This window comes from Trichechus manatus, unplaced genomic scaffold (assembly GCF_000243295.1).
Source record: "Trichechus manatus latirostris isolate Lorelei unplaced genomic scaffold, TriManLat1.0 scaffold00044, whole genome shotgun sequence".
NCBI classification, from domain to species: domain Eukaryota; kingdom Metazoa; phylum Chordata; class Mammalia; order Sirenia; family Trichechidae; genus Trichechus; species Trichechus manatus.
This window is the reverse complement of record NW_004443980.1, coordinates 10237920-10264758: the sequence shown is the minus strand read 5'-3', so window position 1 is coordinate 10264758 and position 26839 is coordinate 10237920. Positions and strand designations below refer to the sequence as shown.

Below are 26839 nucleotides of genomic sequence, written 5' to 3'. Positions count from 1 at the left end.
TTTAGTGAGAATTCAAGGTTCAAAACCACAGCAGTTTAAGCATGAATGGGGGAAATACAGATGTCACCTGGAGATCTCAAAGAAATGCCAAGAAGAAGTTAAAACTTCTTCCCCTAGAGTGGACAGGGAGCCTTCCCCTACAGCTGGTGCTCTGAATTCGACTTCTAGCCTCCTACACTGTGAGAAAATAAATTTCTGTTCATTAAAGACAACCACCTGTGGTATTTCTATTATAGAAGCACTAAAAGACTAAGACATTTATGCTAAAATGGCAAAAAGAGGATACTGTATTCAAAGAAGGACAAAACATTCTTCTAAGGGGATGAGGATAAGTATCCCCAAAGAAGGTTGGATTTCAGTTAGACTAAGCGCAACGAGAAGAACTTCAAAAATGAAGGTGAAATTTTCTAGAAGCAGTAGCATGACCGAAACTAAGAGTCAAAAGGCCTGTTTGGGTCATATATAGTAACAAATCTGACTAGAACAGAGAGCTTTCATAAGCAAGTAATGTGGTGATAACCAGAAAATATAAAGCAAGCCCCACATTACAGAATCCCGACTGGTAGTTTTTTTGTTTTTGAATTGTTAGGTCAAAAGCAAATTTTTTTTTAACTGTTGTAGTTTAAGTGAAAGTTTGCAATTCAAGTTAGTCTCTCATTCAAAAATTTATACATACATTGTTATGTGACCCTAATTGGTCTCCCTATACTGTGACAGCACACTTCTCCTTTCCACCCGATTTCCCATGTCCATTCAACCAGCTCCTAATCCTCTCTGCCTTCTCCTCTCACCTCCAGACAGAAGCTGCCTATTCAGTCTCGTGTATCTGCTTGAGCTAAGAAGCACATAAAATGATACTCTTCTCGACTAACATTTTATGTCCCACAGTCCAGTCCAATCTTTGTCTGAAGAGTTGGCCTAGCTGACTGGTAGTTCTAAAGAACTTTGTTCTCACTGACATTTGCTGGCCAAAATAAAATCAGTTTAGCAAATTTATTTTTAAATTTTCTACTAATCATCTAGATAAGTAAGAAATATATGTATATTTAACACCTACTTTTGTACAACAGAAGACAAAACAAAAAGTTATGGATTGAATTGTGTCCCCAAAAAATACATGTTGTAAATCCTAGCCTCTATGCCTGTGGTTATAATCCCACTTGGGAATGGGTTCTTTTTGTTATGTACGCTAAAGAGACAGGACTAGTATAGGGTGTACCCTGACTCAATCTCTTTTGAGATATAAAAGAGATTAAACCCATGCTACCGAGCAGAGACAGGGAGAAGAGAGATGCCTAGCCCCACATGAAGACTGCCCAGAAGCAAAAGCGCAGAAGAGACAAGGACCTTCCTCCAGAGTCGACAGAGAAAGCCTTCCCCTAGAGCCAGCACCCTGAATTCAGACTTCTAGCCTCCTGAACAGTGAGAAAATAAACTTCTGTTTGTTAAAGCCACCCACTGGTTGCATCTCTGTTATAGCAGCACTAGGGAGCTAAGACAATATCCTAGACTTCTCATTAATCAAGTCAGTTCCTTAAGTCAGCTCACATTACTGAGTTACTTGAGGAGTACATTTCAACTGTGTGATTTTCATTCCAGGTGTGTCTTGGACCAGGTGAATACGTGACCTGAGCCAGGGATGAGTTTTTGCCAGGTGGCTGCAATGGAAGGACAATGGAATAAGAAACCGAGACAGTGACAAGAATGAGTGAAGTGATCTAAGCTAGGTAAGGAAGTGAAGACAGAAGTGGGAGGGAGAAGCCTGTCAGAAAAACAGATGTCCAATTTTAAGGCCTCCAGGGAAGAAAGATCCAGAGGATAATAACCAGGCCATGAAAATAAGTGGCTGAAACTGAACAGAGGTGAAGGACACTGGAAATTTAAAGGTAAAAAGGTATCTAATGAACTCTTATTATAAGCTATGAGTCTTACTGGGGAGTCACTAGGGAGGGTATTGGAATTGAAGAGAGTTGTAAAGACAAATGGCAGAAAACTCAAAGGAGAAAGCCTAAGAAGTCATCTGGAATCTGCACCAAGGAGGCCCCCATTTCGCAAAATCAAACGGTCACTTTTTGGTTCTCGATTTATTTGACCTACCCACAGCAATCTGCACTGCTATCAACATCTCCCTTCTTGAAATTCTCCCCTCCGCTGGCTTCCATAACACCCCATATTCCTAATTTTCTGCTACCTCTGAATCCCTCTCGTCAGTCTTCTTGGTTTTCACTCATTGCAAAGGCTCAAGGGACAGTGTTAGAATAACTTCTCTTCTCATTCTACCACCTCCCCTTGGAGAATCTCTTCCACATTCATGTTCTCATGATCCAAAAATATGTATCTCCAGCCTAGACTGGTCTGAGTCCCAATGCCAACTCAAAAAATCTTTAAACAGACGTCTCAGAGTCTCCTCATACTCAACAGTGTCCAAAATCAATGCCTCCAAACCCAGGCCTCTTCCAGTGTCTTCCTATCTCTGTGAGAGGCACCACCTTCCACTGAGGTGCTCAGACCAGAATCCTGGGTCTCCTCAAAACCTCCTTCCTCCTCAACCTCATAATCATTCAGTCATCAAATATTGCTCATTTTTATATTCTAAATGTTCTATATTGACCTAGTTCTCTAGGTCCCCACAACTACCATCTTTTTAAAGCTTCTGTCATCTCTTACCTATACTCAGTTCCTTGGACATGCCAACTTCTGTCTGGAACACCAATCCGCCCCCACCTCTCACTTTCCCTCCATCTTGTCCTAGCTAGGTTCAAATTCAGCTCAACCTCCCTTTATCAAGGAACAGCCTGATCCTCCAGGCTGGATGAGGTCCTCTTCCTCTTGTATGCTGAGAGTGAGGGAGAAATGGCTGACTACAGGAAACTGAAACAGGTATAGGCAGTAGAACAGAGCCACTGAAATTGGTTACCATTAATTTAATAGTGGCTCCAATTTCCCCAGAGTTTATATGATTAAATTCATATAACCACTAGAGGTAGCAGAACCAAAGTATGCAAATCAGGAACTAATTTCAGAGCTTCCCTACTGCCTTAAGTGAACTCAAAACTTGAGAGATTCAACAAGTTTAGTTTACTTAGTTAACTTCTTGGTGGCTTTATAATCAAGGCTGACTAGTAACCATTGTCATTTCCGTCAAGAGAATAAAGACGGAGTCTTCCCATACCATACCATTTAATAGTAATTCAGTCAATAGATATTTATTCTTCACATACTAATTTGGAGGCACTGTGCAGCAGTATCATAAATGACCAAGACCAGGGCCAACTATAACATAATGTGATAAGTGCTGTTACGGGTGCATTAAATAACTATGTATTTGCAAAGGAGGGAGTGTTTAGTTAGGGTAGTTTGGTCCATGTGCTAGGATACAATCCACACATACCATATACCAGACTAGAAATCAAATTATGCCACAAAGTACAATATTTACTTCAGTAGACTTTTTTTAGCAAGACTTTCTCGATGAAGGAAGTAATACACAAATTTATATTCTGGTACAAGCTGGTACAAGAACTATGATAGCACTGGATAAAGGAAATGAAGAGTAAGAAGAGAGTGACAAATTAGGTGACATTTAAGGCAGAAATGCTAAGATAAAATATAAGAAAAGATAAAGATATGCTAAGATAAGATATCCTAAGGAGATAGAGAAAAAAAGGCATTCTGGTACATTCTACTCCAGGTGACCTAGATTCCTTCATTTGCTAGCCAAACATGCTCTTAAAATCTATTATATTCATCTAGTCCATGTTGAATGGCTGGACCCTACTCATTTAAAAATTAAATTCCTTTGAACTGTCCCTTCACGCTCATCCAACTTCTTCCTCTGCATGTAGTAGATCTGCGTGTGTGTATACATTTTTTTTTAACTAAATTATATTTGTTCATTGTTAGTTCTAAATCTTTTATGTTGGTTTCCCTAAAAATTATCTCTAAAACCTTATAGAACAGTAACTAACTTTTTCACAGAACAGTACCAATCTGGCACATCCCTACATATGAAAGTGGACTTAAACTGAAAACCTAAACTAAGTTGAGCAAAGCACAAATTCAACCTGCTGGTTGAAAGAGTCTAAAGTTATCTTTCTTGATCTTTGGGCATAATGCTTCCTTTTTATCAAAAATCTCAGCCTATCCTCATTTTTAATTCTGGGAAAACAGCATTTGAATTTAAAGTGCACCTGATCATTATAACAGTTCCATCTTAGTCTTCTGCTTTGGGATGAAGTATCCTAGTCCTTTCTAAAAAACAGTTAAGAGTGCTCTAGTGGGACTTTTCCTAAGTATATTCTAGGTAGACCTCAACTAATCTTCTACCCTAATAGTGTAAAATCACCAATCACACTGTAAGGCTCAAATTGCTTGGCTTTGATTTCAGGAATGAATTCCTGGTCTCTATAATCAAGGACAAGCAAGCACTTACATAGCTTGTTCACTGCTATATCCCGTCTGCCTACTATACTGCAGTCATTCAACAAATTCTGGTTGAAAAAAATAATCAAAAGAATGAACATAGCAAAGTATTATACTTTTTTCTTTTAAACAAGAGCACCCACCCATTATTGCCTCTGCCATCTACTAGGTGGCATACAGTGGCTCCCCTCAAAGAGTCAAGTATACTACCATTATGACATATTTGTCATTTAAATGAACCCTGATACCCAAAATTCCTATTAGGTCTCCCCAAAATTATATTCAAATAACAGTCTCATATAATACAGCTTACAGTCCTGTTCCCTAGTAGCAACATTATAAGGCAATTCAATGAATCAAAACTACATTAATAAATATTAGATTCTTAAACCACCAAGTAGCAATGTTTTCAGTCATTATATACCAATTCTGAAGAGCAACAAATTTAGGATTAGTCATATTCATTTGAATATTTGTAAAGTTATAAAAGACCAAATTTCCTGTTCAATGATTCATTAGGGCCAAAAGATCATCTTTGGAAGCACCCAGCCTTGTCACAGTAAAAGAGAGTTATGTCACTGAACTCTACTCACTTTCTTCTTTCTTCCCTCCATCTTGCAATCTCTTCTGGAGTGTCTAACTTGATTTTCTTCATACCAGGAGCATGCATCTAAGGGGAAAAAGTCTGCTATACATCAGGAAGCAGGCAGTACGCTTTTGACTAAACCTTGAGTATTATGGGGGATAACGGAGACTTTGTGTCCAACATTAAATTTAGGAGCAGTGACAATTTTTAAACTAAGTAAGCAGGTTTTATCCATTCTTACTACAACTTACTTTGAAGAACAATTTCTCAGGTATTTAGGTACAGCTACTCAACAAGAAAAAAAAAGTAACATAATTTCGTTACAAAGTAGATATGTCCCCCATTTTCTCAAACGACATTAAATACCCAAATGAATGACCTACCAACCAAAGTTAAGGATGAGCTAAAGAAATAATAATTACACTTAACTATCTGAAGCAGCATGGAGTAGTAAAATGAATGTACAATTTGGAGTCAAGAAGCTCATGCTTCAGATTCAGTTCCAAAGCCGTGGGCAGATCTTTTTTTTTTTTTTTTTAAATCCATTAAATGACGGCAATGACTATCTACTTCGCATAGCTGTTTGGGAGAATAAAATTGAATAAGAGATACAAAAATGCCTTAAAAAGTACAAAGCACTCCACAAATGTTACTTAGTATTAGGCTAATACTAATAAAGAGATGTGAAGGTAACAGATCGACGGAATAAAAAAAAGCACGTATCAAAAAAAAAGACGGTAAAAAAGACACAAACACAAGAACTTACATTTTTCCAATGGAAGTGGACAATCTTCTCATGTGCAGTAAAAGAACAATCTACTTCAGGACACTGTAGGAGTTTACAAAAATCAATATTCAATATTAATTTTTCATATTTTCCATATGAGATTTACTCTACTACTACACACACAGACATATTCTGGCCAGACTTACACAGTTAGCACATTTACATGGAATAATTACTGTGTACTTAAGTTAACAGCAAAACAAAGATCACTCCAAAACAACATTGCATTCTCAAAGTATACAGTATACTAACACATACCATTTATCTCTCCACTAGAGTAAAAGTATGACGTATGCAACGCTGTAAAATAATAAAATTTAACCCACTGCCGTCGAGTCGATTCTGACTCATGGCAACCCCATGTGTTACACACTAAAACTACTCTGTAAGGTCTTCTGGCTATAATCTTTACGGAAACAGATTGCTAGGCCTTTCTTCTGTGGTGCTGCTGAGTGGGTTTGAGCCTCCAAGCTTAGTAGTCAAGTGCAAACCGTTTTCGCCACCCAGGGACCTAAAATAATAAGGTGTGCACCATCTGTAGTTAGGTTTGGACCAACCTTATTAGATGGTGACTAGCCCATGGCAAATTACAGTGATATCTGGTGAAGTGGTCAAGGATAGCCTTAAAGGGGAAAGAACTCACGAAGGTGCAGAGGGCGAGTGGAGGGGAATCCCAGCCCTCTTAAAAAGCAGGAAAGGTGCACATATACAAACGGTTGCTAGACCTTCCTTCTTTGCTGCCATCTCACCTATTCCTGAAGCAATGGGTCCCCAACCCTCAAACTGCAAAGCCCAGGGTCACTGTCCCAAATTGTCAAGTCATCGAACATTTCTATGAAAGCTATAAACTTTTATGGAAAAAAAGCTTAGAATTTCTACCAAATATATAATTTGAAGGCCATTTTCCTAAATAAATTCCAGGACAATCAAGAAAAAGATAACCTACTTTTGTATGTTCAGACATGTGTTTATCATACTTTTCTTGATTTTTAAATCCACGATCACAGGTGTCACAAAAAAAGTGAAAAACTGGTTCCTTTCTTTTCTGCAAACAAAAACAAAAAGGCATTAGGCTTTTCTCTAATCAATGGTAAAAATATAACTACCCATCTAGTAACAACATAGTTTGATTTTTCATACAACCTTTACTTGTGGGAGAAACTTCTGAACACATTTCTACTGAAGGGCTGTTTCTGTTTCTTTTCTTTCTAGCAAATGTATTAGGGAAAAACCAGACATGATAAAAATTTTAAATGTGAGCAGACCTAATATAAACTCTGTGAGAAGATTTTAAATTGGCAGTCTAATGAAGATTTAATACAGCATAGGTCCAAACGACCTAAAAAGAAATATTCAGGGTAAAAACAGCACTTTATCTTTTAGGAAAAATAACCATATTATGTATTTTTCTTTAAACAATAGAAGAGAAAAAAGAATCACTTAGGTAAAGATGAGTTATTTTTGATTCTCCAATTTGCTATCTGTATGCTTTAACATGAAACAAAAAAGATTATTATTATTACAGCCTATGTAGGAAATGATCTCCAATTGTTTAATGCTGAGATTATGGTAATAAATACACTGCACTTGCTCAACATTTTGTTAATACTAACTACAGCGCTTTCATGCCAAAATGACAGTGCTCTATGTATTCTAAATCAATGGAATCATTTATTCACCTTAAAATTCAAAAACCAGACTTGTAAGCTTCATCAGAATAAGGGAAGCCTACTTTAAGATTCAGTTTCTAATGTATAACTGGGAGTTTTCTTTTTCATTACTTAAAATAAATAATGAATAACAATAAAATAACACAAAAAAATCCTGCCATTCAGAAAGAATAATTTCAGACATTACTTTATGCACAGAGAATGACTATATATAAACTATTCCAAACTTAAAACATTAAATTCAATTTTACTTGGATTTACAAAAAAGAGAAACTAAAGGAACCGTTTTTTTTTAAACACAGAAATATCATTTCCTAAAAGATCCTTCTATGTTAAAATGAAAAAAATTATGAAAAAAGAAAAGGGTTGTGTCATTACAGTTTATTCTTAATTTCATAAAATACAAAATTTACACTTCTGTTTGTCTCCTTAAATTTTGTCCTTCCTCTCTCAATCTGCTAGTAATCGTACTTCTTACTTTATCAATGCTTAACAACACTTACATTGTTCTATAGTCATAATTCGAAGTTATTTTTACTCTTGATCCTAAATGAAATGGATTCAATGCTTTCTATTAGTCCTTTTTGCACAATTTCTCCATTTTTTTTCTCAAACAGATTTTGTTTAAAGCTTTTACATACAGATAAAATCCTATTACAGCAAGGCTCCACTGTGTCAATAGTGGATGCAAAACACTGAGATAGTCATGACAGAAATGCAAGATATGAAAAAGTGACATAGGGACCAAAGTGTCACATTCAAGAACATCTTAAAAAATACCTTTTTTTTCTGCTTTCTACTGGGAGGGAAGTTGAAATCATTGACGTTTGCATCGTATTTTCGTGGAAAAAAGGAACGTTTAACTAAAAAAACAAAGAGAGATTCGTCAATGTTTGCAACTACACAATCATTTAAAATTTTATTTGCTAAAGAATGTTACAAATATCTGAATAAAAATACTGCTAAACTAGCCCTTCTAGGAAGAATAGTAGTTCAAATTCAAATAAATTAACAAAGATAAGACAAGTTTACCAAGTAACTACTTTTCAAATGAATAACAACTGATGAGATTACATGTCCCTAGGTATCTGGAGCCCTGGTGGCACAGTGGTTAAGAGCTATAGCTGCTAACCAAAAGTTGGCAATTCAAATCCACCAGCTGCTCCTTGGAAACGATATGCGGAAGTTCTACTCTGCCCTATAGGCTCGCTATGAGTCAGAATCAACTAGACAGCAACAGGTTTGGTGGCACAGTGGTCAAAGCAATCAACTGCTAACCGAAAGGTCAGAGTTTGAAACCATCAAGGTCAGAGTTCGAAACCATCAGCGACTCTGAGGGAGAAAGACGTAGCAGTCTGCTACCGTAGAGATTTACAGCCTTGGAAACTCTATGGGGTCGCTATGAGTCAGAATCGACTCAACGGCAGTGGGGTGGATTTAGGCATGTAAGTAAACAAATGTATAATCTAACAAAATGAAATTCCCTGCAGTTATTTCAAATATTAAAATGAAATCCCTGATACAGCTCTTCCAGCATCCATCTAATACCAGGAAAACACAACCTTGTAAAACACATCTCTCAAATCCCATTGCCTCTTCCCATTATCACCACCATCACCCAACTCAAAAACCTTGATCTTTCACCTAGATTACTCTAATAACCTCCTAGATTGTCTTCCAGTTCTTAAGCCCTCTGCTCTCCAACTGACCCTGCATGGTGACCCCACAAAAATAGTCTCCAATCATGTCACTACCCTGTTCAAAAATCTGCAAATGGCTTCCTAGAGTCCTTCAATGAGATTCCAGTTTATTTTCTAACACTACCTTACCCACACCCCACCTCCCACAAACTCGGATTCAATCACACTTGTTGTTAGCTGCCTTCACGTCTTCCCCAACCCTCGCTCATGGCAAACTCGTACACGACAGAACAAAATGCTGTCTAGTCCTGCACCATCCCCACGACAGGTTGCAGATCCGGCGGGCGACTGTGATCCATAGGGTTTTCATTGGCTGATTATTGGACGCAGTTTGCCCAGCCTTTCTTCCTAATCTGTCTTAGTCTGGAAGCTCCACTGAAACCTGTTCAGCATCACAGCAACACACAAACCTCCAGTGACAGATAAGTAGTTGCTGCACTTGAGGTTCATTGGCTGGGAATCAAACCCAGGTCTCCTGCATGGGGGGTGAGAATTCTACCACCATCACTAGCACCACTGCCCTCTCAATCACACTAGAACACTGCAATCTACTGAACCCACTTTGTACTGACCTCTTTGCCTCCACGTAGAAAGTGCATCCCCCAAATCCTACACAGCTCCTAAGACACTTCTTCCAAAACCTTTTCCCAATTTCCACTGCACTCTGAAATAATCTTTTATATGCCTGTATCACTAGTCAGGCACCCTGCTGGCACAGTGGTTAATAGCTTGGCTGCTAACAAAAAGGTCAACAGTTTGAATCCATCAGCCGCTCCTTGGAAACCCTATAGGGCAGTTTTATTCTGCCCTACAGGATTGCTCTGAGTCGGAATCGACTCGACAGCGATGGGTTTGGTTTGGTATCACCAGTCACACTGTATTGTGATTTGTATTTCTGAAACTTTATCACCTGACTTAGGACTGTCTTAGTCACACTCATGTTCCCACCATTTGGCATACAGTATGAACATCAATTAAGTATGTATCTGAATTCTATTTAACCTAAATTAAATCTCATGCAGAATTAACTATTTTATGGCTTTAAGTATCATCTATATGCCAATGATACCCAAATTTATAGCTCCACACACACCTCCATTGAAAGTATGGACTCATAGCTAACAGTCTACTCAATAGCTCTACTGGACAATAACATTCCAAACTCAACTCCTGGCCTACTCTTCCAAATCTGTTCCATCTGTATTCTTCCCCAATTCAGTTCCTTTTGTCCAGCAAAATACCCTTAAGTCATCCTTGCCTCCTCTTTATCTCACACTCCACATTGAATCCTTTAGCAAATCATGTTGGCCCTACCTTCAAAATACATCTACAATCAGACTACTTCTCATCACCTCCAGAGCTCTATCCTGGTCCTACCTCTTCCTGATCTCCCTTACAGTCAATTCCTATCACACCAGCTAGCTTATTCTTTCTACAACATAAATCAAACCATGTCACTCCTTTCCACAAAACCTGTCAACCGCTACCCATCTCACAAGAGTAAAAGTCAAAGTTCTATTAATGGTCTACAAGGCCCTTCAAGGTCAGCCCTCTTTCTTCGTCTTCTACAATTCTACTATGGACTCTGCCCTCTCTAGCCACACTGATCATCTCCATTCTGTTTTACAGCATCTGCCTCAAGGTTTTTGCACTTGCCTATATCCCTTTTCCCCCAGATATATCCGTGGCTCTGACCCCTGAAGTCTTTGCTCAAATGTCACCTTCCTTATGAAGCCTTCCTGGACCACCCTATTTAAATCCGCTCTACCTATCATTCTTTACTACTTCATCTCTTTCCATAGCACTCTTTTTATTTCAATAAACAATATAAGTATTGTGATCATTCTCTGTTTTCCCACACTAGGGAGATGTTACTCCATAAAAAAGGATTTTTGTATGTTTTATCCCCTGCTATATTTCCAGTTCCTGGTACATAGATGGAACCCAATAAAAATCTGCTAAAATAAATGAACCGGGGGGAAAAACATACCAGTGGTACATAGTGTGAGACATTAATGACCAGACTCCAAGAGTGCAGGGAAGAACCAGAAGTAGAGAGGAAATGGAGAAACGGTAGAGGGAAGAAAGGGTGATACCACGAAGAAAAACGGCCTACCAGGAGGGTTGTGGGACTTCTGATGTTGAGGAAAAGTATCAGGAGACTGCCTCCAGTACCACGATGTCGAAGCCTGGTAATTCCAGGAAGGCTGGACATTGAGTTGAGGCTGAGAATCAAGAGGGGACTGGGCGTCGAAGGGGGGCTGCGCCCCGGCAAGCAGCTGGGCGTCGAAGGGGGGCGGCGCCCCCGGGAGTGCCTGGGCCTCCCGGGAGGGCTGTGTCTCCGAGGCAGGCTCTGATCCAGCTGTGGGATGAGACGACGAAGGAGGTGGTGGCGGCGGCGGACGCATCATTGCCCAAAGCATCCAGTTGTCCCGCATCGGGGCAGTGTCACCCAGAGGCCCTAACGTGGGCGTCAACTCGGGGGGTGGAAACCATCCCGACGGAGTCACGAAACCACTAGCTTGTTCAGCCATGCGATCCGCCATGCAGAGAATCTTGCAGGCGAACGTGGAACAAGCTTTTAGCGTCACTTCCGTTATTGTGAATTACACGGTATAGCCAACCACAAATTGAAACGTTATTTGTCGGCGCCGGAAAAACTTCCAGCATTGGTGGCGGATCGGAGGCTGCTTTTTAGATAGATTTCACTCCGCGCGGAAAGATTTGTGTGAGTAATTCGGCACTGTCAGTGCGGATGGCGAGGGACATGATCGGGCCGGCGCTCCCGCCCGGCTTCAACGCTCGCGGGACAGCGGAGGACGAGGAGAGGGACCCGAGCCCAGGTAAGCGGCGGCGCGTCGCCTGCCAGCCAGGCCTGTTCGCCCCCTCTTTGGCCCAGTCTGGCTCTCTGAGGAGAGGCCTGAGTGGGAGGACGGAACAACTGGGAGTGGGCGCAGCCAGCTTTCCCTCCCAAGCCCTAGCAGTAGGGAGGAGGTCGTGGGGGACTCCACAGAAAGTACGGTGCATTGCGCGAGTGTTGGCCTGGTAACGATAATGCTGATTTATTCTCATTTAGCGCTTAATATGAGCCGGGCGCTGTACTAAACTGTCGACACATGCTGAGTAATTTAATCCTTTCAGGAACTAGGTAAAAACTATTATTATTCGCGTGTTACAAACAAGGAAACCGAGGATCCGATGGGTGCTCAAATCACACAGCTAGTAAGTGGCGGAGCCCGGATTAGAAGAGTGGAGCCCCTGCTCCTAACCTCTGTGCCATATTTATTGCCTTCTGAGTACAGGACCCTTGGCTTTCGCAGAAGACTCTTTGCTCTCTAGCCCCGGACCTGTTTCCCTAACCTCTCATTATGTCATTATGTCACACACGAGCGCGCGCGCCCGCTCGGTGTTCATGGCAGACCAAATTCCTTTACAGTTCCTCAGGGGTCTAGGCTCCTTCTGCCCTCACTCTCCTTGCACTTCTTTACACACCTGACAAATTCCTACCCATCCTTCAAGGCCCCCAACTTAGATGTCATCTTACTGAATCTTTTCCAAACTCTCCCAAGCATTGTCACGCCTTTCTCTTTTCCCATGGATTTTTCCTTCTTAATTCCATCACATATTTAATACATTGTATTTGAATTATTTGTCAGCCTATCTGTCTCCACCACTCCACTGTGGTCGTTCAGCCTTAACACATAGTAGGCGTTTGGAACTTGCCAAATAAATGCTTTTCAGACTCCTCCATGTGTATTTATCTCCTTTAATGTTTGTTCTAATAGTAGATTGAGATTGGCACTACAGCTGGAGAAAAGTAAACTGAAAGAGTAACCTTTCCATTTCTGGATCTAATTTTTGTTCCTCTATTACCCCTAGGCCGTGTTTTATTTATTTATTTAAAAAAAAATTTTTTTGTTGTACTTTAGACGAAGGTTTACAGAACAAATGGTTTCTCATTAAACAGTCAGTACACGTATTGTTTTATGACATTGGTTAACAACCCCACGACATGCCAACACTGTCCCTTCTTGATTTTGGAGGACCTTTTTTTGGTGAAAATATACATAGCCAAAGTTACACCATTTCAAAAGTTTTTACATGTACAATTCAGTGACATGGATTACATTCTTCTAGTTGTGCTGCTATTCTCACTGTCCGTTTTCAAATTATTCCATCACCATTATCTTCAACTTACTGCCCCCTAGGCTTCCCATCAAATCTTTTGAGTTGCTGTTGTCAATTTGATCTCACATAGATAATTCTTTTTTTTTTTTTTTTTGTATCTTAGATGAAGGTTTGCAGAACAAATAGTTTCTCATTAAACAGTTACTACACGTATTACCTAGGCTGTGTTTTAAATAGAGGTTTTCCTTTCAGGTCTCATTTCTCTTATAGCCATTAAAAAGCCATGCCCTGGTGGCGTAGTGGTTAAAGCACTTGACTGCTAACTGAAAGGTGGATGGTTCAAACTCATCAGCCGCTCTGCGGGAGAAAGATATGGCAGTCTGCTTATGTAAAGATTACAGCCTTGGAAACCCTATGGGGCAGTTCTGCTCTGTCCTGTAGAGTCCCCATGAGTTGGAATCCTCTCAGGGGTGAAAGGTTTTTATTTTAGCAAGGAAGGTTCTATTCAACTAAGGTTGAAGAAAAATGTGGTTAACCAAGTATGTGGTTGGGTTCTTATGTATAAGTTGTTTCTGTGTTCACCGTATTTTCTGATTTTAAACCAAGGCAGGATTGGCAGGTAAGCATCTTCCAAATAGACACTTCTGTTATGATTCGCTTTTATCACTTTACCAGCAGTATTTCCTCTTTCTCTCTTTCTTTTGTTCTTTAAGTACTTAGTACATTGTGCCTGTAGACATGTGTATGCCCCTCTACCCTGAAAGAGTTTTTACTACAAACTAGCTCACTGCCTAGCACATAAAAGATCTTTGGCAGATATTTGTTGACTGACTTCCCCCTTTCAGCAAGCACAATATCTTGCACAAAGTTTGCCGTTTTTAGCACATAATCATCCATGCTATAATTCCATTCGTTTTATAACCTCCTAGACGGTTCATCTAAAACAGATCCCCAAAATTCTGCAGATAACATTTTTTATCACGTTATTCTTTTATTCACATTATTGTATCTGGACTTTTAAGAAGTTTATTGGTAACAATGTCCTTGATGTATTTCTTTTTTCATTTTCTTGACTTCTGATGAAATTGCAGTTTTTTAACCTTTTTATGAAGTACAATAAACACAAAGAAAAGTGTACACATAAAACTCACAGACTGATAAAATTTCATCAAATGAAGATACCTGTGATAGCAGCACCAAAATCAAGAAATAGAACATTAGCAGCCATAGAAGCACCCCTTGGACCATCATCCAGTCACTGTCTGCCTTCCCACTCACCCCTACATCCAAAGGGTAACCATTATCCTGACTTCATAACAGCATAGATTTGATGTTGCGTACTTTTGTACTTAAGATGTGAACAACAAAGCTCTTGACTTTCCCCCTAAACCTGCTCCCCTCCTAGTCTTCACCATATTAGAAAATGGTGTTCCCATCCCTCTGGCTTGCCAATCAGGCCAACAGCCTAAGGGTCTTCCTCAGCTCCTTCTTTTGCCCTCATCGCTCACGTCCAGACCACTAGCAAGTACTCTTTGCTTTTCCTTCAAAGTTTGTTGCAAATTTAACTATTCTGTATCAGCTTTCTAACTCCATCTCCCCTATTCCTGACCCCTATGTCTATTGTCCACAAGCATTTTTTTAAAAAAGTAATTCAGGTTATGTCTCCCCCAACTTGAAACCTCCGATGACTGCCTGTGGTAATTAAATAACATCCAAACCTCTTACCATAGTCTGTTCTAGCATTTATTGAATGCTTACTATATGCCAGATACTGTGCTAAATGCCTATACTAACTTTTGTAATCTTCACAGCAACTGTCCAAGGTTGGAATTATTATAAACCTCATTTTAGAGAGGAAGAAAATAGCACAGGAAAGTTAAATAACTTACCCAAATCGGACAACTACTACATGGCTGAGCTGGAACTCAAAGCCAAGGAGTCTGGCTCTGAAGCATATGTGCTAGCACCTTTGTACTAGTCAGCTTCATCTTTGCTTACTTTGCTTTAGCCACACTGGCGTTTTTGTCCCTCAGGTACATCAAGCTTGTTCCCCCATGGGACTTTTGCACTAGCCATTCCTCTCTCTAGGTGCAGTGGTTAAGCACTTGGCTGCTAACTGAAAGGTCGGCCGTTCAAACCCGGCAGCCACTCAGCAGGAGAAAGATGTAGCAGTCTGCTTCCGTAAAGATCATGCCTTAGAAACCCTATGGGGCAGTTCTACTCTGTCCTGTAGGGTCACTGTGAGTCACAATCAACTCAACGGCAGTGGGTTTTGGTTCCCCTCTCTGGAATGCTCTTTCCTCAGACTGTCCATGGCCACTGTCAGCTCATCATGTGCATCTCCGTTCAAATGCCCTCTTCTCAACCTTCCCTGACTGCTGTATTTAAAGTTACCCTCCCACACTCCCAGTCACCTTTTCCCCATTTTCCTCAATTGATCTTATTTGTTTCTTTTTATGTTTGTTTCTCAAGAAGGGTTTAATCAATAAATGTTTGTTGGAGGACGGCTGTTGACTGTTGAATGTTGGCTAGTATAGTGGTTAAGGGTGAAGGCTCGGAAACCAAACTATCTCAGCTTCACTATTTAGTGTGTGAAGATGCGCAAGTTATTTATCCCTTCTGTGTCTGTTTCTTCATCTGTAAAATAGGAATAATAACATCTCCTTAATAACGTTGTTGTCAGGAGTAAGTAGGTTAATGCACGTAAATTTCTTAAAAGAGTGCATAGCAGCAGGAACTCAAAACATGTTATTTTTCTTTTATTTTTAAATTTTTGTTATTACTGTTGAATGAGTGGCATACCTGGGAAGCTGTTTGGAAAATTATATATCCAGGTCCCACTCGAGACCAGTTGAATCAGAATCTGGGGGAAGGGCCCAGGAATCTTTCTTTTTTTTAAGAACTATTTTGGAGATTGTGATAAATATCCAGGCTTAGGAGCTATGGCAGGCTATGACAATAGACTTTTAGCCATCACTTGTCTTAGCATCACCTGTCAGGATCAACGTAGACAGTTGTGTCTACCGTGACATTATGCCATTGTGCGGTAATTTGTAATTTTGTTGAGATGTAAAGCGAGACTAAGCCACTCTAGGACTGGGTCTGAGGGCCTTACCACTTGCCCAGCACCCGCATCCCACTGCAACTCTTTCTCTTCTGTGTCTCTCTGTTAGTAAACAGTAAAACCTTGCGTCACTATAATTTTGTTTCTGCTTGCAAAGTTGTTTTGAAATGAAAACTAAGTATGGTGATGGCAATAAAGATGTTTTTTTAAATAGTGATTCTTACTCAGAAACCAGAATTGATAATTTTGATTCTTGATGTATGAGAGTATGAAATAGTACATTTGTTATTTGTTAACTCTGTGACATAAATATGTCTACCATATGCTGTCTAAGGAAAAAAAAATCATGAAACTTTTGGCAAGTGCACCAACCAGTACAAAAACTGTATGTCATCAGGGAAATAATATGCTGTTGTTAAATTTATAAATTTGGATATTAACAAAGTTCTTGTGACTATATTCTAGTTATACTATGTAAGGCATGATTTCTGCCTTCCTGGAATTACAACGTAATTGGGAAGGCAAAACCATTATACATAAAACGTTAGCAAATGATAGTAAAGTTCATAGTGAATGATAGACAGCCAGTGCTATGAATTGCAGAAAGGGAAGTGAGAAATGTCAGCTAGCGCGTTCATTGGAGCAGTTGTGGTTAGTTATGACATGCACAATAAATCGTCTTCAGTTGCAGGACCAGCTTTGCCCCCTAACTATAAAAGCAGTAGTTCGGATTCATCAGACAGCGATGAGGACAGTAGTTCTTTGTATGAAGAAGGAAATCAGGAGTCTGAAGAAGATGACACTGGTCCAACTGCAAGGTCAGTCACTTACATAAATGATAAACCAAGCTGCATACCTAGTGTAAGGTGGCTGCAACAGGTAGCCGCGAAAGGTATATCAGATCTGTATTAGTACAGCACAGGAGAAATGTTTTCACATGGCATCTTATCATGAACTTCACTTTTTACAGAGAAATTTATTCTAATAATGTATAGCTGTGAAGGTATCTAGAATTTCAGCTGGTTTTTGTGTAAATAATTTTCATTAAGGTATTATTAAAGTGGCTAAATAAACTATAAAATATCTTTTTAAAAAGAAATTTTTACATGTCATCAGGATTGGAGGAAGACTGATTAACAACCTGCGATATGTAGATGACACAACCTTGCTTGCTGAAAGCAAAGGGGACTTGAAGCACTTACTGATGAAGATCAAAGACTACAGCCTTCAGTATGGATTACACCTCAACATGAAGAAAACAAAAATCCTCACAACTGGACCAATAAACAATATCATGATAAATGGAGAAAATATATTAAATTGACAAGGATTTCATTGTACTTGGATCCACAGTCAATGCCCATGGAAGCTGCAGTCAAGAAATCAAATGACGTATTGCATTGGGCAAATCTGCTGCAAAAAGACCTCATTACAGTGTTAAAAAGCAAGGATGTCACTTTGAGGACTAAGGGGTACCTGACCCAAGCCATGGTATTTTCTGTCGCCTCATGTGCATGGGAAAGCTGGACAGTGAATAAGGAAGACTGAGGAAGAATTGATGCATTTGAATTATGGTGTTGGTGAAGAATATTGAATATACCGTGGACTGCCAGAAGAATGAACAAATCTGTCTTGGAAGAAGTACAGCCAGAGTGCTCCTTAGAAGCAAGGATGGTGAGACTTTGTCTCACATACTTTGGACATGTTATCAGGAGGGACCAGTCTCTGGAGAAGGACATCATGCTTGGTAAGGTAGAGGGTCAGTGAAAAAGAGGAGGATCCTGAACAAGATGGATTGACCTGGTGGCTGCAGCTATGGGCTCAAACACTGCAACAATTGTGAGGATGGCACAGGACTGTGCAGTGTTTTGTTCTGTTATACATGGGGTTGCTATGAGTTGGAACCGACTCAACGACACCTATAACAACAACATGTTTTTTGGTTAAGTAAATGAAAGATTTTCTTCTAAGACTGGATTTCTTTTTTTTTAGTTTAATTTTTTTGCTGTTGAGAGTATACACAGCAGAACATACACCAATTCAACCGTGTCTACATATACAATTCAGTGACATTGATTATGTTCTTCCAGTTGTGCAACCATTCTTACCCTCCTCTTCCAAGCTGTTCCTCTCACATTAAGATACCCTCACTGCTCCCTGTGTTTCCTATCTAATCTTTCGAGTTGCTGTTGTCAGTTTGATCCCTATAGGTAGATCTTAAAAGAGCACAGTGCTCAAGGGAAACATTCTTTACTAATTATGCTAAACTATTGATTTGTTTAAAGATTTCAGGGGATAGTTTTAATTTAAGGTTTAAAGATCATCTCAAGGCAATAGTTTTGGAGATTCATCCAGCCTCCATGGCTCCAGAAAGGCTAGATTCCATGAGAATTTGAAATTCTGTTTTGCAATTTCTCGCTTTGATCAGGATTGTTCTATAGAATCTTTGATCAAAATGTTCAGTAATGATAGCCAGGCACCGTCCAGTTCTTCTGGTCTCATGGCAGAGGAGGCAGTTGTTCGTGGAGGCAATTAGCTACACATTCCTTTTCCTCCTCCTGTTCCTGACTCTCCTTACTCTTTTGCAGACTAGATTTATAGTCTAGCCTGGTGGTGCAGTATTTAAGAGCTCGGCTGCTAAATCAAAAGTTCAGCAGTTTGGATCCACCAGTCACTTCTTGGAAACCCTATGGAGTAGTTCTACTCTGTCCTGTAGGGTTGCTATGAGTCGGAATCAACTCGACGGCAACATTTTTTTTTTCCCTTACCATAGATCAATGTGAATAAGAAGTCAAGTGTTTGTTTTTGTGAGCTAGGTTTTTTGATGCATTTTAAAGCTCATGAGACAGAAATAGCAACTTAAAATGCTGCCTTAAATGAATCTGAAAGTCGAAGTCAGACTTTTTACTCAAAAGTGTCTAGCAAGTAGACTATTCAGAGCTTCATTAAGCAGAATTCTTAATACCACTGAAAGTATAGAAAATTGATATTGCCGTAAATAAGTAACCAGTATCAAACCATTGTTAGGCCAAAAATAAATTCCAGGAAAACATTAGTATAGGAACCATCATGATGTTCATTTTTTCTTATTTGGCAAGATTAATTTATGTGTTTCAGTATTTATCCAACTGGTTGAAGTTAATACTTCTTTAAAAATTAAAATTTCTCTTTGTGAAAAATGTTTTGCCATAATTACTTAAAGTTACACTGCTGTGTTTCTAGAAAACAGAGGAGAAGTCAGGATGATGACGACGATGACGATGATGGGTTTTTTGGACCAGCCCTTCCTCCTGGATTTAAAAAGCAGGATGATTCTCCTCCAAGGTGATAAATACGTAATGTTGCAGGCCACTCTTGTCTAAATATTTCCACTAATGTCTGTTAATCTGTTAAAAAGTTATCTGAAATTGTTTTTTAATTAATATATTTATATAACATTTGAAATAGGTCATTCATAGGGAAAAGTTGTTTCTTATACTAAAACCAATTATTTACATGTTTATGACACTTTTATAGTTTACCATAAAACTTCCACGTGTCTTATTTGATACTCAAGAAAGTGTTTTGTGGTAGACTGAATAGAACATTATCCCTCTCCTCTTTTTTAAAAACAGATAAGGAAACAAGTCCAGTGACTTACCCAAGATTGTACACATAGTGGTAGAGCTGGGGCTAGAATCCTGATACTCTCACTTCTAATTCTGAGATTTTCTTAATTTTTTATTAATAAACGAAACAAATCTCTATCTGCTAAATTAGACAATTTGACTAACTTCTCTGAACCTCAAATTTATCATCTGTAAAATAGGATAACAAGGAGCCCTGGTGGCACGTTGGTTAAGTGCTCAGCTGCTAACTGAGAGGTTGAACCCAGCCACTGTCTGGGAGAAAGATGTGGCAGTCTGCTTCCGTAAAGATTACAGCCTAGAAAACCATATGGGGGCAGGTTTATTCTGTCCTGTAGGGTCACTATGGGCCGGAATCGACTTGACGGGAGTGGTTTAAAATAGGATAACAATACCTACCTTACAGAATTATTGTGATGCTTGAGATTTCATTATGTGTGTGTGAGCATGGGTGTGTCTCATATGGTATCTGGCACAGAACAGACATATAATATTGATTCCTATCTTCTCTGAATTAAAATTTTTTAAAATACTGAATATGAAATTCCACACCAAATTGTTTATAGTTCATCACACTATAGACCAATATGCAAGAACAAGTAAAAAAGCTTGTTATTCATTTTATGTCAAAGTTTATGACCCACATTTGGCATCTCCGAAGCTTCATATAACTTTGTCCCTTTTAGATACAAGAGGGATAGGCCCCCAAGCTAAGAATGATGTTTACATTTTTAAAATGTTGTTTAAAAAACAAAGACAGATATGCCACCGAGACCCATATGTGACCCTCAAAGCCTAAAATTTACTTTCTGGCCCTTTACCAAAAGTTTCCTCATCTCTGGGATATAACTTTCCTTTTAAGAAAACACATTACTGAGATGTATAGCAGTTTCCTTCTTGAGAATTGTATTTTGTCAATAATAGAATATATAGTGTGAAATGAACAGTTGGTAGCATATATTGGGGTCAGAAACCTTTAATACAGTCGTAGCATACCATGGTTGCATTCCTTCACTGTATTATAAAACCTTACATACAAGTAACTTTAATCCCGGAATCCTGGTGGCCCAGTGGTTAAGAGCTCAGCTGCTAACCAAAAGTTCAACAGTTCAAATCCACCAGCTGCTCCTCGGAAACTCTGGGGTAGTTCTACTCCATCCCATCGGGTTTGGTTTGGTTGGAACTTTATCCCCACAGGAGCCCTGGTGGCACAGTGGTTAAGAATTACAGCGAGCTATGGCTGCTGACCGAAAGATCTGCAGTTTGAATCCACCAGCCACTTCTTGTAAACTCTATGGGGCAGTTCTACTCTGTCCTATAGGGTCGCTATGAGTCAAAATCGACTCAATGGCAACAAGTTTGGTGTTTTTGGTTTTTTTCCCTAGAAATTCCCAGAGACCAGAGAATTGAGCTGTAATTGCATTTGTAGATCTGCAAAAAATTGTGCTTAGAAAAAAATCCTTATAGCACTTTATAGCACAAAACCAAAAAAAAACCTAACCTGTTACCATCCAGTTGATTCCGACTCATAGCAACCCTGAGGGACAGAATAGAACTGCCCCATAGGGTTTCAAGGAATGCCTGGTGAATTCGAGCTGCCAGCCTTTTGGTTAGCAGATAGCTTATTGATGTTAAATAATTTGATCTTCCTAACAATACTAAACTTCACTGTTTTTCATATGTAAAATAGCTTTGGCTCAAGGAGATTTAATGAACCAAGGTAAAAGGTTATTAAATGACGAGGATCAGAACCCAGCCCTTCTGATTCTTGGTACTGTTTTTTCTTGCCCGGAAGCCTGTCTTTGAGGCTCTAGTTGAGCACAGTGAAACCTGGAAAAGTCAGCTTAGGACTTCAGTGCCATGTTTGTTGGTAATACTTGTACAATGATGGCTGTGGGAAAACGTTTGATATGAAGGAAACAGTAAAGAAATGTAAATGTTTGAAAGAGTCGAAGTATCTTTTTTTTTTTTTTGTATTTCTTCCCTACATAAGTAAGGTTTTCTTTTTGTAAGATCCAAAATTGCTATTCTCCCTTTTGAACTGATGACAGTCTCCTCAGAATGTGTCAAAATGCAGCTTGAAAGGAAATGAGCTTTGGCATCAGGTAGACCAGGGTTCACGCTCCAGTTCTGCCCCTTCCTCATTGTGCTGACCTTGGGCATTACTTTTCTCACTTAGAAAGTGGGAGTTTCTCATACCAACCGGGGTTGTTTTAAGGAAACAGAAAGGTGCACTGGTTGAAATATGGCTAGCACACCACCTCTTCCTTCTTCTGTGGGTCTCAAGTGAGCTAGCTGCATTCTTCTACACTTCCATATCATTATCGGATTATCAGTGAGGACAACATACAGATTTTTATACCACCTTAGCACATACGCCATATAATGCTGATCTGTGTGCGCACATGCTGTATATATCCTTGTAAGAACTCAGTCTGTATAGACGTAGTTGTGACTACAGTGCCCCTAAGGTATTTTTCAGAAGACACTGATTACCAACACTGAAAGCCAAAGCACAAACTAGAAAAAGACCTTCACATGCTTCAGTCCATAATAAGGACTTTTTAAAAGCATTGTTCTGTTAGGAAGTGGGTGTATTCCAGTGCCACAGAGATTGCAGATTACTGGGTTAGTATCTAATCATCAAGAAGTAGAAAGTTAAAATGCAAAAATTAGATTTTTTTAAGACACTCAGAAGAAAAAATACACCCTGGTGGCGTAGTGGTTAAGAGCTATGGCTGCTAACCAGAAGGTCGGCAGTTCAAATCCACCAGCCACTTCTTGGAAACCCTGTGGTGCAGTTCTACTCTGTACTATAGGGTCACTGTGAGTCAGAATCGACGGCAACAGGTTTGGATTTTTGGTTTTAGAGGAAAAAATACAGGTAATACTAGTAAAAAATACTAGGTAATATTAATAAAATGATGTGCTAAATGAAAGTCTCATTTTCAACATTTGTTACTAACTGGCTTATTTTTGTGAGCTTTTATTCTGAAAACTGTTTTAAAGTCAGGGAGAATGATAAAGGTAAATTTTCTTTTTCAGGCCAATAATAGGTCCTGCATTACCACCTGGTTTTATTAAATCTACACAGAAAAGTGACAAAGGCAGAGATGATCCAGGACAACAAGTATCATACTTCAACTCTGAGGTTTGTAAGATTATAGTTTAAAGAATAAGATGTAACAAACTTAAAACTTTATATAGTAATAACTACAATCATTTGACTCAACTGTAATGGAAGACGTTATATTCAGATTACTTTAAGATCATAACCTAAGTAGATGAAATCAAATGCCATCACAAACTTAAGATCCGTTAGAAGAATACCAAGGCAGTTACATTTTGACAGGGTGTTATCTATATACGTATGCCTCTCATTTTTGAGGGAAGACTTTAAAATGTCAGAAAATAAAACACAAGAAAAAGTTTAAGGAATTTTTGCCATTTGACCTGGAAGAGAGAGAGCTGAAGAACTTTTTAATAATGGTCTTTATCTTGAAATTAACTACTCTCTTAACCACCTGGGCCCATAACCCAGAGGTCGATGGATAAAAACCATCCTCTGCTATAGACTTTGGAGCCCAGGTGGCACAGCGGTTGAGAGCTCCGGCTGCTAACCGAAAGGTCAGCTGTTCAAATCCACCAGCCCCTCCTTGGAAACCCTATGGGGCTGCCGTTCTACTCTGACCTGCAGGGTTGCTGTGAGTCAGAACTGACTCGACAGCAGTGGATTTGGTTTTTGTTTGTTTTTATGTTTCTTGTTTTTGAAGGAAGACTTTAAAGTGTTAGAGAATAAAACATGAGAAAAAGTTTAAGGAATTTTTGTGATTTGACCTGGGGGAGAGAGAGCTGAAGAGCTTTTTAATAACGGTCTTTATCCTGAAATTAACTACTCTCCTCCTCAGCTCTGGTAACTGTATATAACACATACACAGGTGGATGAGTGATTTTATGAAGAGATAGGTCAAGTGATTTTGGAGTAAAGTATGCAGGCTGTATTTCTAATTAGAAACCTGGTATGAGCTGAGACTTTTAGAATATAATTTGTAATGCATTTTCCCATATATGGATTTTATTTTTATCTTATCCACAGCATCATGAAATAGATATTATCTGTATCTCACAGATGCTAAAGACCAGAGAAACTGGGTAATTTACACAAGATCACAGAGCTTGTACTTACTAAAACCAAAGATGAAAGCCGGATCTTGTGACTTTAAATCACTTGTTCCTTCTGTTACGCTTCAGCATCTTCTTGTGTATGAATTCGTATAACCAAAAGACTCCTGAATTCTCAATTGAGAATTCAGCAGTTACACTGAGGCTGTTATTGAAAGGGAACATAATGCGCTGGTTAAGATCATGAACTTCAGTGTTATTTCTTCATTCTTTCAACAAGTTTTTATAGAGGACCTACTGTGTGTAGGTACACAGTCACAGAAATGAATATGCCAACAAATCCTATTGTCCCTACCGTCAAAAGACATCCAGAATCCAGCCATTTCTGCTGCTGCCCTTATCGTAACAAAAACAAAAAGTTGTCATCAAGTCAATTCCGACTCATAGCAACACTATAGGACAGAGTAGAACTGCCCCATAGGGTTTCCAAGGAGCAGCTGGTAGATTCGAACTGCCGACCTTTTGGTTAGCAGCTGAGCTCTTAACCACTGTGCCCTTAGGGCTCCACCCATAAAACAAGTATGCTCACTGTCATGTTTCACTTGTTCTATTGGTCTTCATGCTTGGTCCTTGCCCCTCTACTGCCTGTTGTTAACAGCACGGCTAGAGTGGTCCTAGTAAGACTAAGATCATGTCACTCTAACACTCGAAATCATCACATTGCTCCTCCTCTTTGTGAGCAAAAGCGAAACAAGACCCTATACAGTCTGCCTCGATTAGTACTCGGATTTATCTCTTACTTTGACCTGGCCCCACTGACCTGCTTCTCATATACCAGGCAGCCTCCTACCACTGAGCACACTCCGCCTGCTGTTCATTCTGTCTCAAATGCTGCTCCCCCAGAGAGCTATGTGGCTTGCTTCCCAGACCTCCCTTAGTTTTTTGCTGGAATGTTACCTTCTTTCTGAGGTCATTTCTGACCTCTTAATTAAAAATTGCTGACCTCTCTTCCCTTTACTCCTATTCCCTTCCTTCCTTTAATTTTTTTTCCCTAGCATTTATCACTGCCTAGCATACTACTTATTTTACTGTTTTGTTTTGTTTTTTGTTTGTTTATTGTTGACCTCTCCCCACTATAATGGGACTACATGAGGACAGGGATTTTTGTCTGCTGTATCCCCAGTGCCTTGTACATAGTAGACTTCCAAAAGTATTTGTTGAAAGAATGAATTAGTCAGACATGGTCCCTACCCTTATCACGCTTACAACGTTGTGGAGAATACAGATATTAAATTAATAATTTCTAATGTGACGAGTGATGCAAAAGGGAAGACAAAGTATAATGGAACCATGACAGGGGAATCTAAACTGAAAAAATGAGAAAAAGTCTTTATCTCTAAGAAAATGATGCCTACATGGAAGATTGATGTGTTGGATTATTTGAAGAAAGTTAGGGTTAAAGAAATCCAGTATGGTACAACAGAGAGAACGAGGAGGATGGTGAGACATAAGGTCTAAGAGGTAGGGAAGAGCCACACCAAGCTTTGAGTCCTGGGGCAAGTTACCTTACCTTAAGAGCTTACTTTTTTTTATTACCAGTAATGTGCATGTGGGTTATACTTACCTCTTATGGTTGTTGTAAGGATTAAATCAGAATAGTATATGTTTGACTTACAATAGCTATGCAAGTAACTGTGAAGAATTTAGGCTAAGTATGAGGAATCATTTCTAACAACATCGTTAAATATGAGAATAAATTACTGAAAGAAGGACTTCCAGCCATAGGAAGACTATGCCAGGCTAGGCTGTCTCTGCCACACGTACAAAGGAATGCTGGGCGAAAAATAAAATAGCAACAAAGTTAGTACACAGCTAAGCTCAGAATACAGGAAGAGAAATCTACAGGTGCCGATAACATTGAGAGAATTCAAAGCCAGAGCAGTAAGACAAGTTGACACAGCAGGGGACCCTGGTAGTTTTAGAGACTCCAGCTTTAAGTCCTAGAGGGTTGGGACTAGGGACAGGAGCTATAACGTCAGGCTTGCTTAAGGCGGAAGAGATTGAATTGAGCCCCCTGCCTAAAACCGACAGCCTCAGAATACTGCTCTGTCTGTAAAAAGAGTAGTAGAAAATGTTGGCCCACTGTCCTGGAAGAATGTCAGGGAAGCTTGCTTCAGTCTAGGTCCTTGTCATGCTATCTGCTGCCTACCTTCAGATGCTTTGGGAAGCGGGGACAGAGAGAAGAAATAGAAACGTGGTAAAATCTTTTTCGGTAAAAGTACATGGGTATTCATTTACTAGTTAGTCTTGGCACTTTTCTAGAGGTTTTAAATTTTTCAAATTAAAAAGTTGAGAAAAAAATTTAAAAGATGTAGCAAAATTCAACTTTATTCATACTGGGAACTTTGCTTAATCTACTTAATTAGCAAATAGGTTGTTTATATAATTCTCTGGGTAGTACATTTTCTATATTATCTGGCTTCTCTTAGCTAAAGGTTGGGGGTGAGGATCTGTTTGAGGTATTCTTGGTTCTGAATTATTTGATTGATAATTTCCCTTTTGACTAATCCTTTTTCAAAAGACACTTCTATTTTTTTTTTTATTCTTTTTTTTTTATATTGTACTTCAGGTGAAGGCTTACAGAACAAATAGTTTCTCGTGAAACAGAAGTGCACATGTTGTTTTATGACACTGGTTAACAACCCCACAACATATCAACCCTCTAACTTCTCAA

General features: G+C 39.2%; 2 protein-coding genes across 3 annotated transcripts in view; one reads left to right on the top strand and one right to left on the bottom strand.

Moving 5' to 3' along the window:
• NUFIP1 (nuclear FMR1 interacting protein 1) overlaps window positions 1-11729 on the bottom strand; it is a 46876-nt gene extending 35147 nt beyond the window's left edge. Inside the window, exons 1-5 of the mRNA XM_023731601.1 lie at window positions 11282-11729; window positions 8246-8328; window positions 6742-6840; window positions 5775-5837; window positions 5016-5092 (exon numbers count right to left, since the gene is read on the bottom strand). Of these exons, the coding sequence (XP_023587369.1) occupies window positions 5016-5092; window positions 5775-5837; window positions 6742-6840; window positions 8246-8328; window positions 11282-11711 (752 nt within the window). The 5' untranslated portion in view covers window positions 11712-11729. The remainder of the gene's footprint in view (window positions 1-5015; window positions 5093-5774; window positions 5838-6741; window positions 6841-8245; window positions 8329-11281) is intronic.
• A 104-nt stretch (window positions 11730-11833) lies between these two features.
• GPALPP1 (GPALPP motifs containing 1) overlaps window positions 11834-26839 on the top strand; it is a 36576-nt gene continuing 21570 nt past the window's right edge. Inside the window, exons 1-4 of one of the 2 annotated variants that reach the window (XM_023731602.1) lie at window positions 11834-12008; window positions 17043-17175; window positions 19580-19681; window positions 23029-23134. In XM_023731602.1, coding sequence (XP_023587370.1) covers window positions 11921-12008; window positions 17043-17175; window positions 19580-19681; window positions 23029-23134 — 429 coding nt within the window. In that variant the 5' untranslated portion in view covers window positions 11834-11920. The remainder of the gene's footprint in view (window positions 12009-17042; window positions 17176-19579; window positions 19682-23028; window positions 23135-26839) is intronic. The other variant, XM_023731603.1, reaches the window with a different exon arrangement.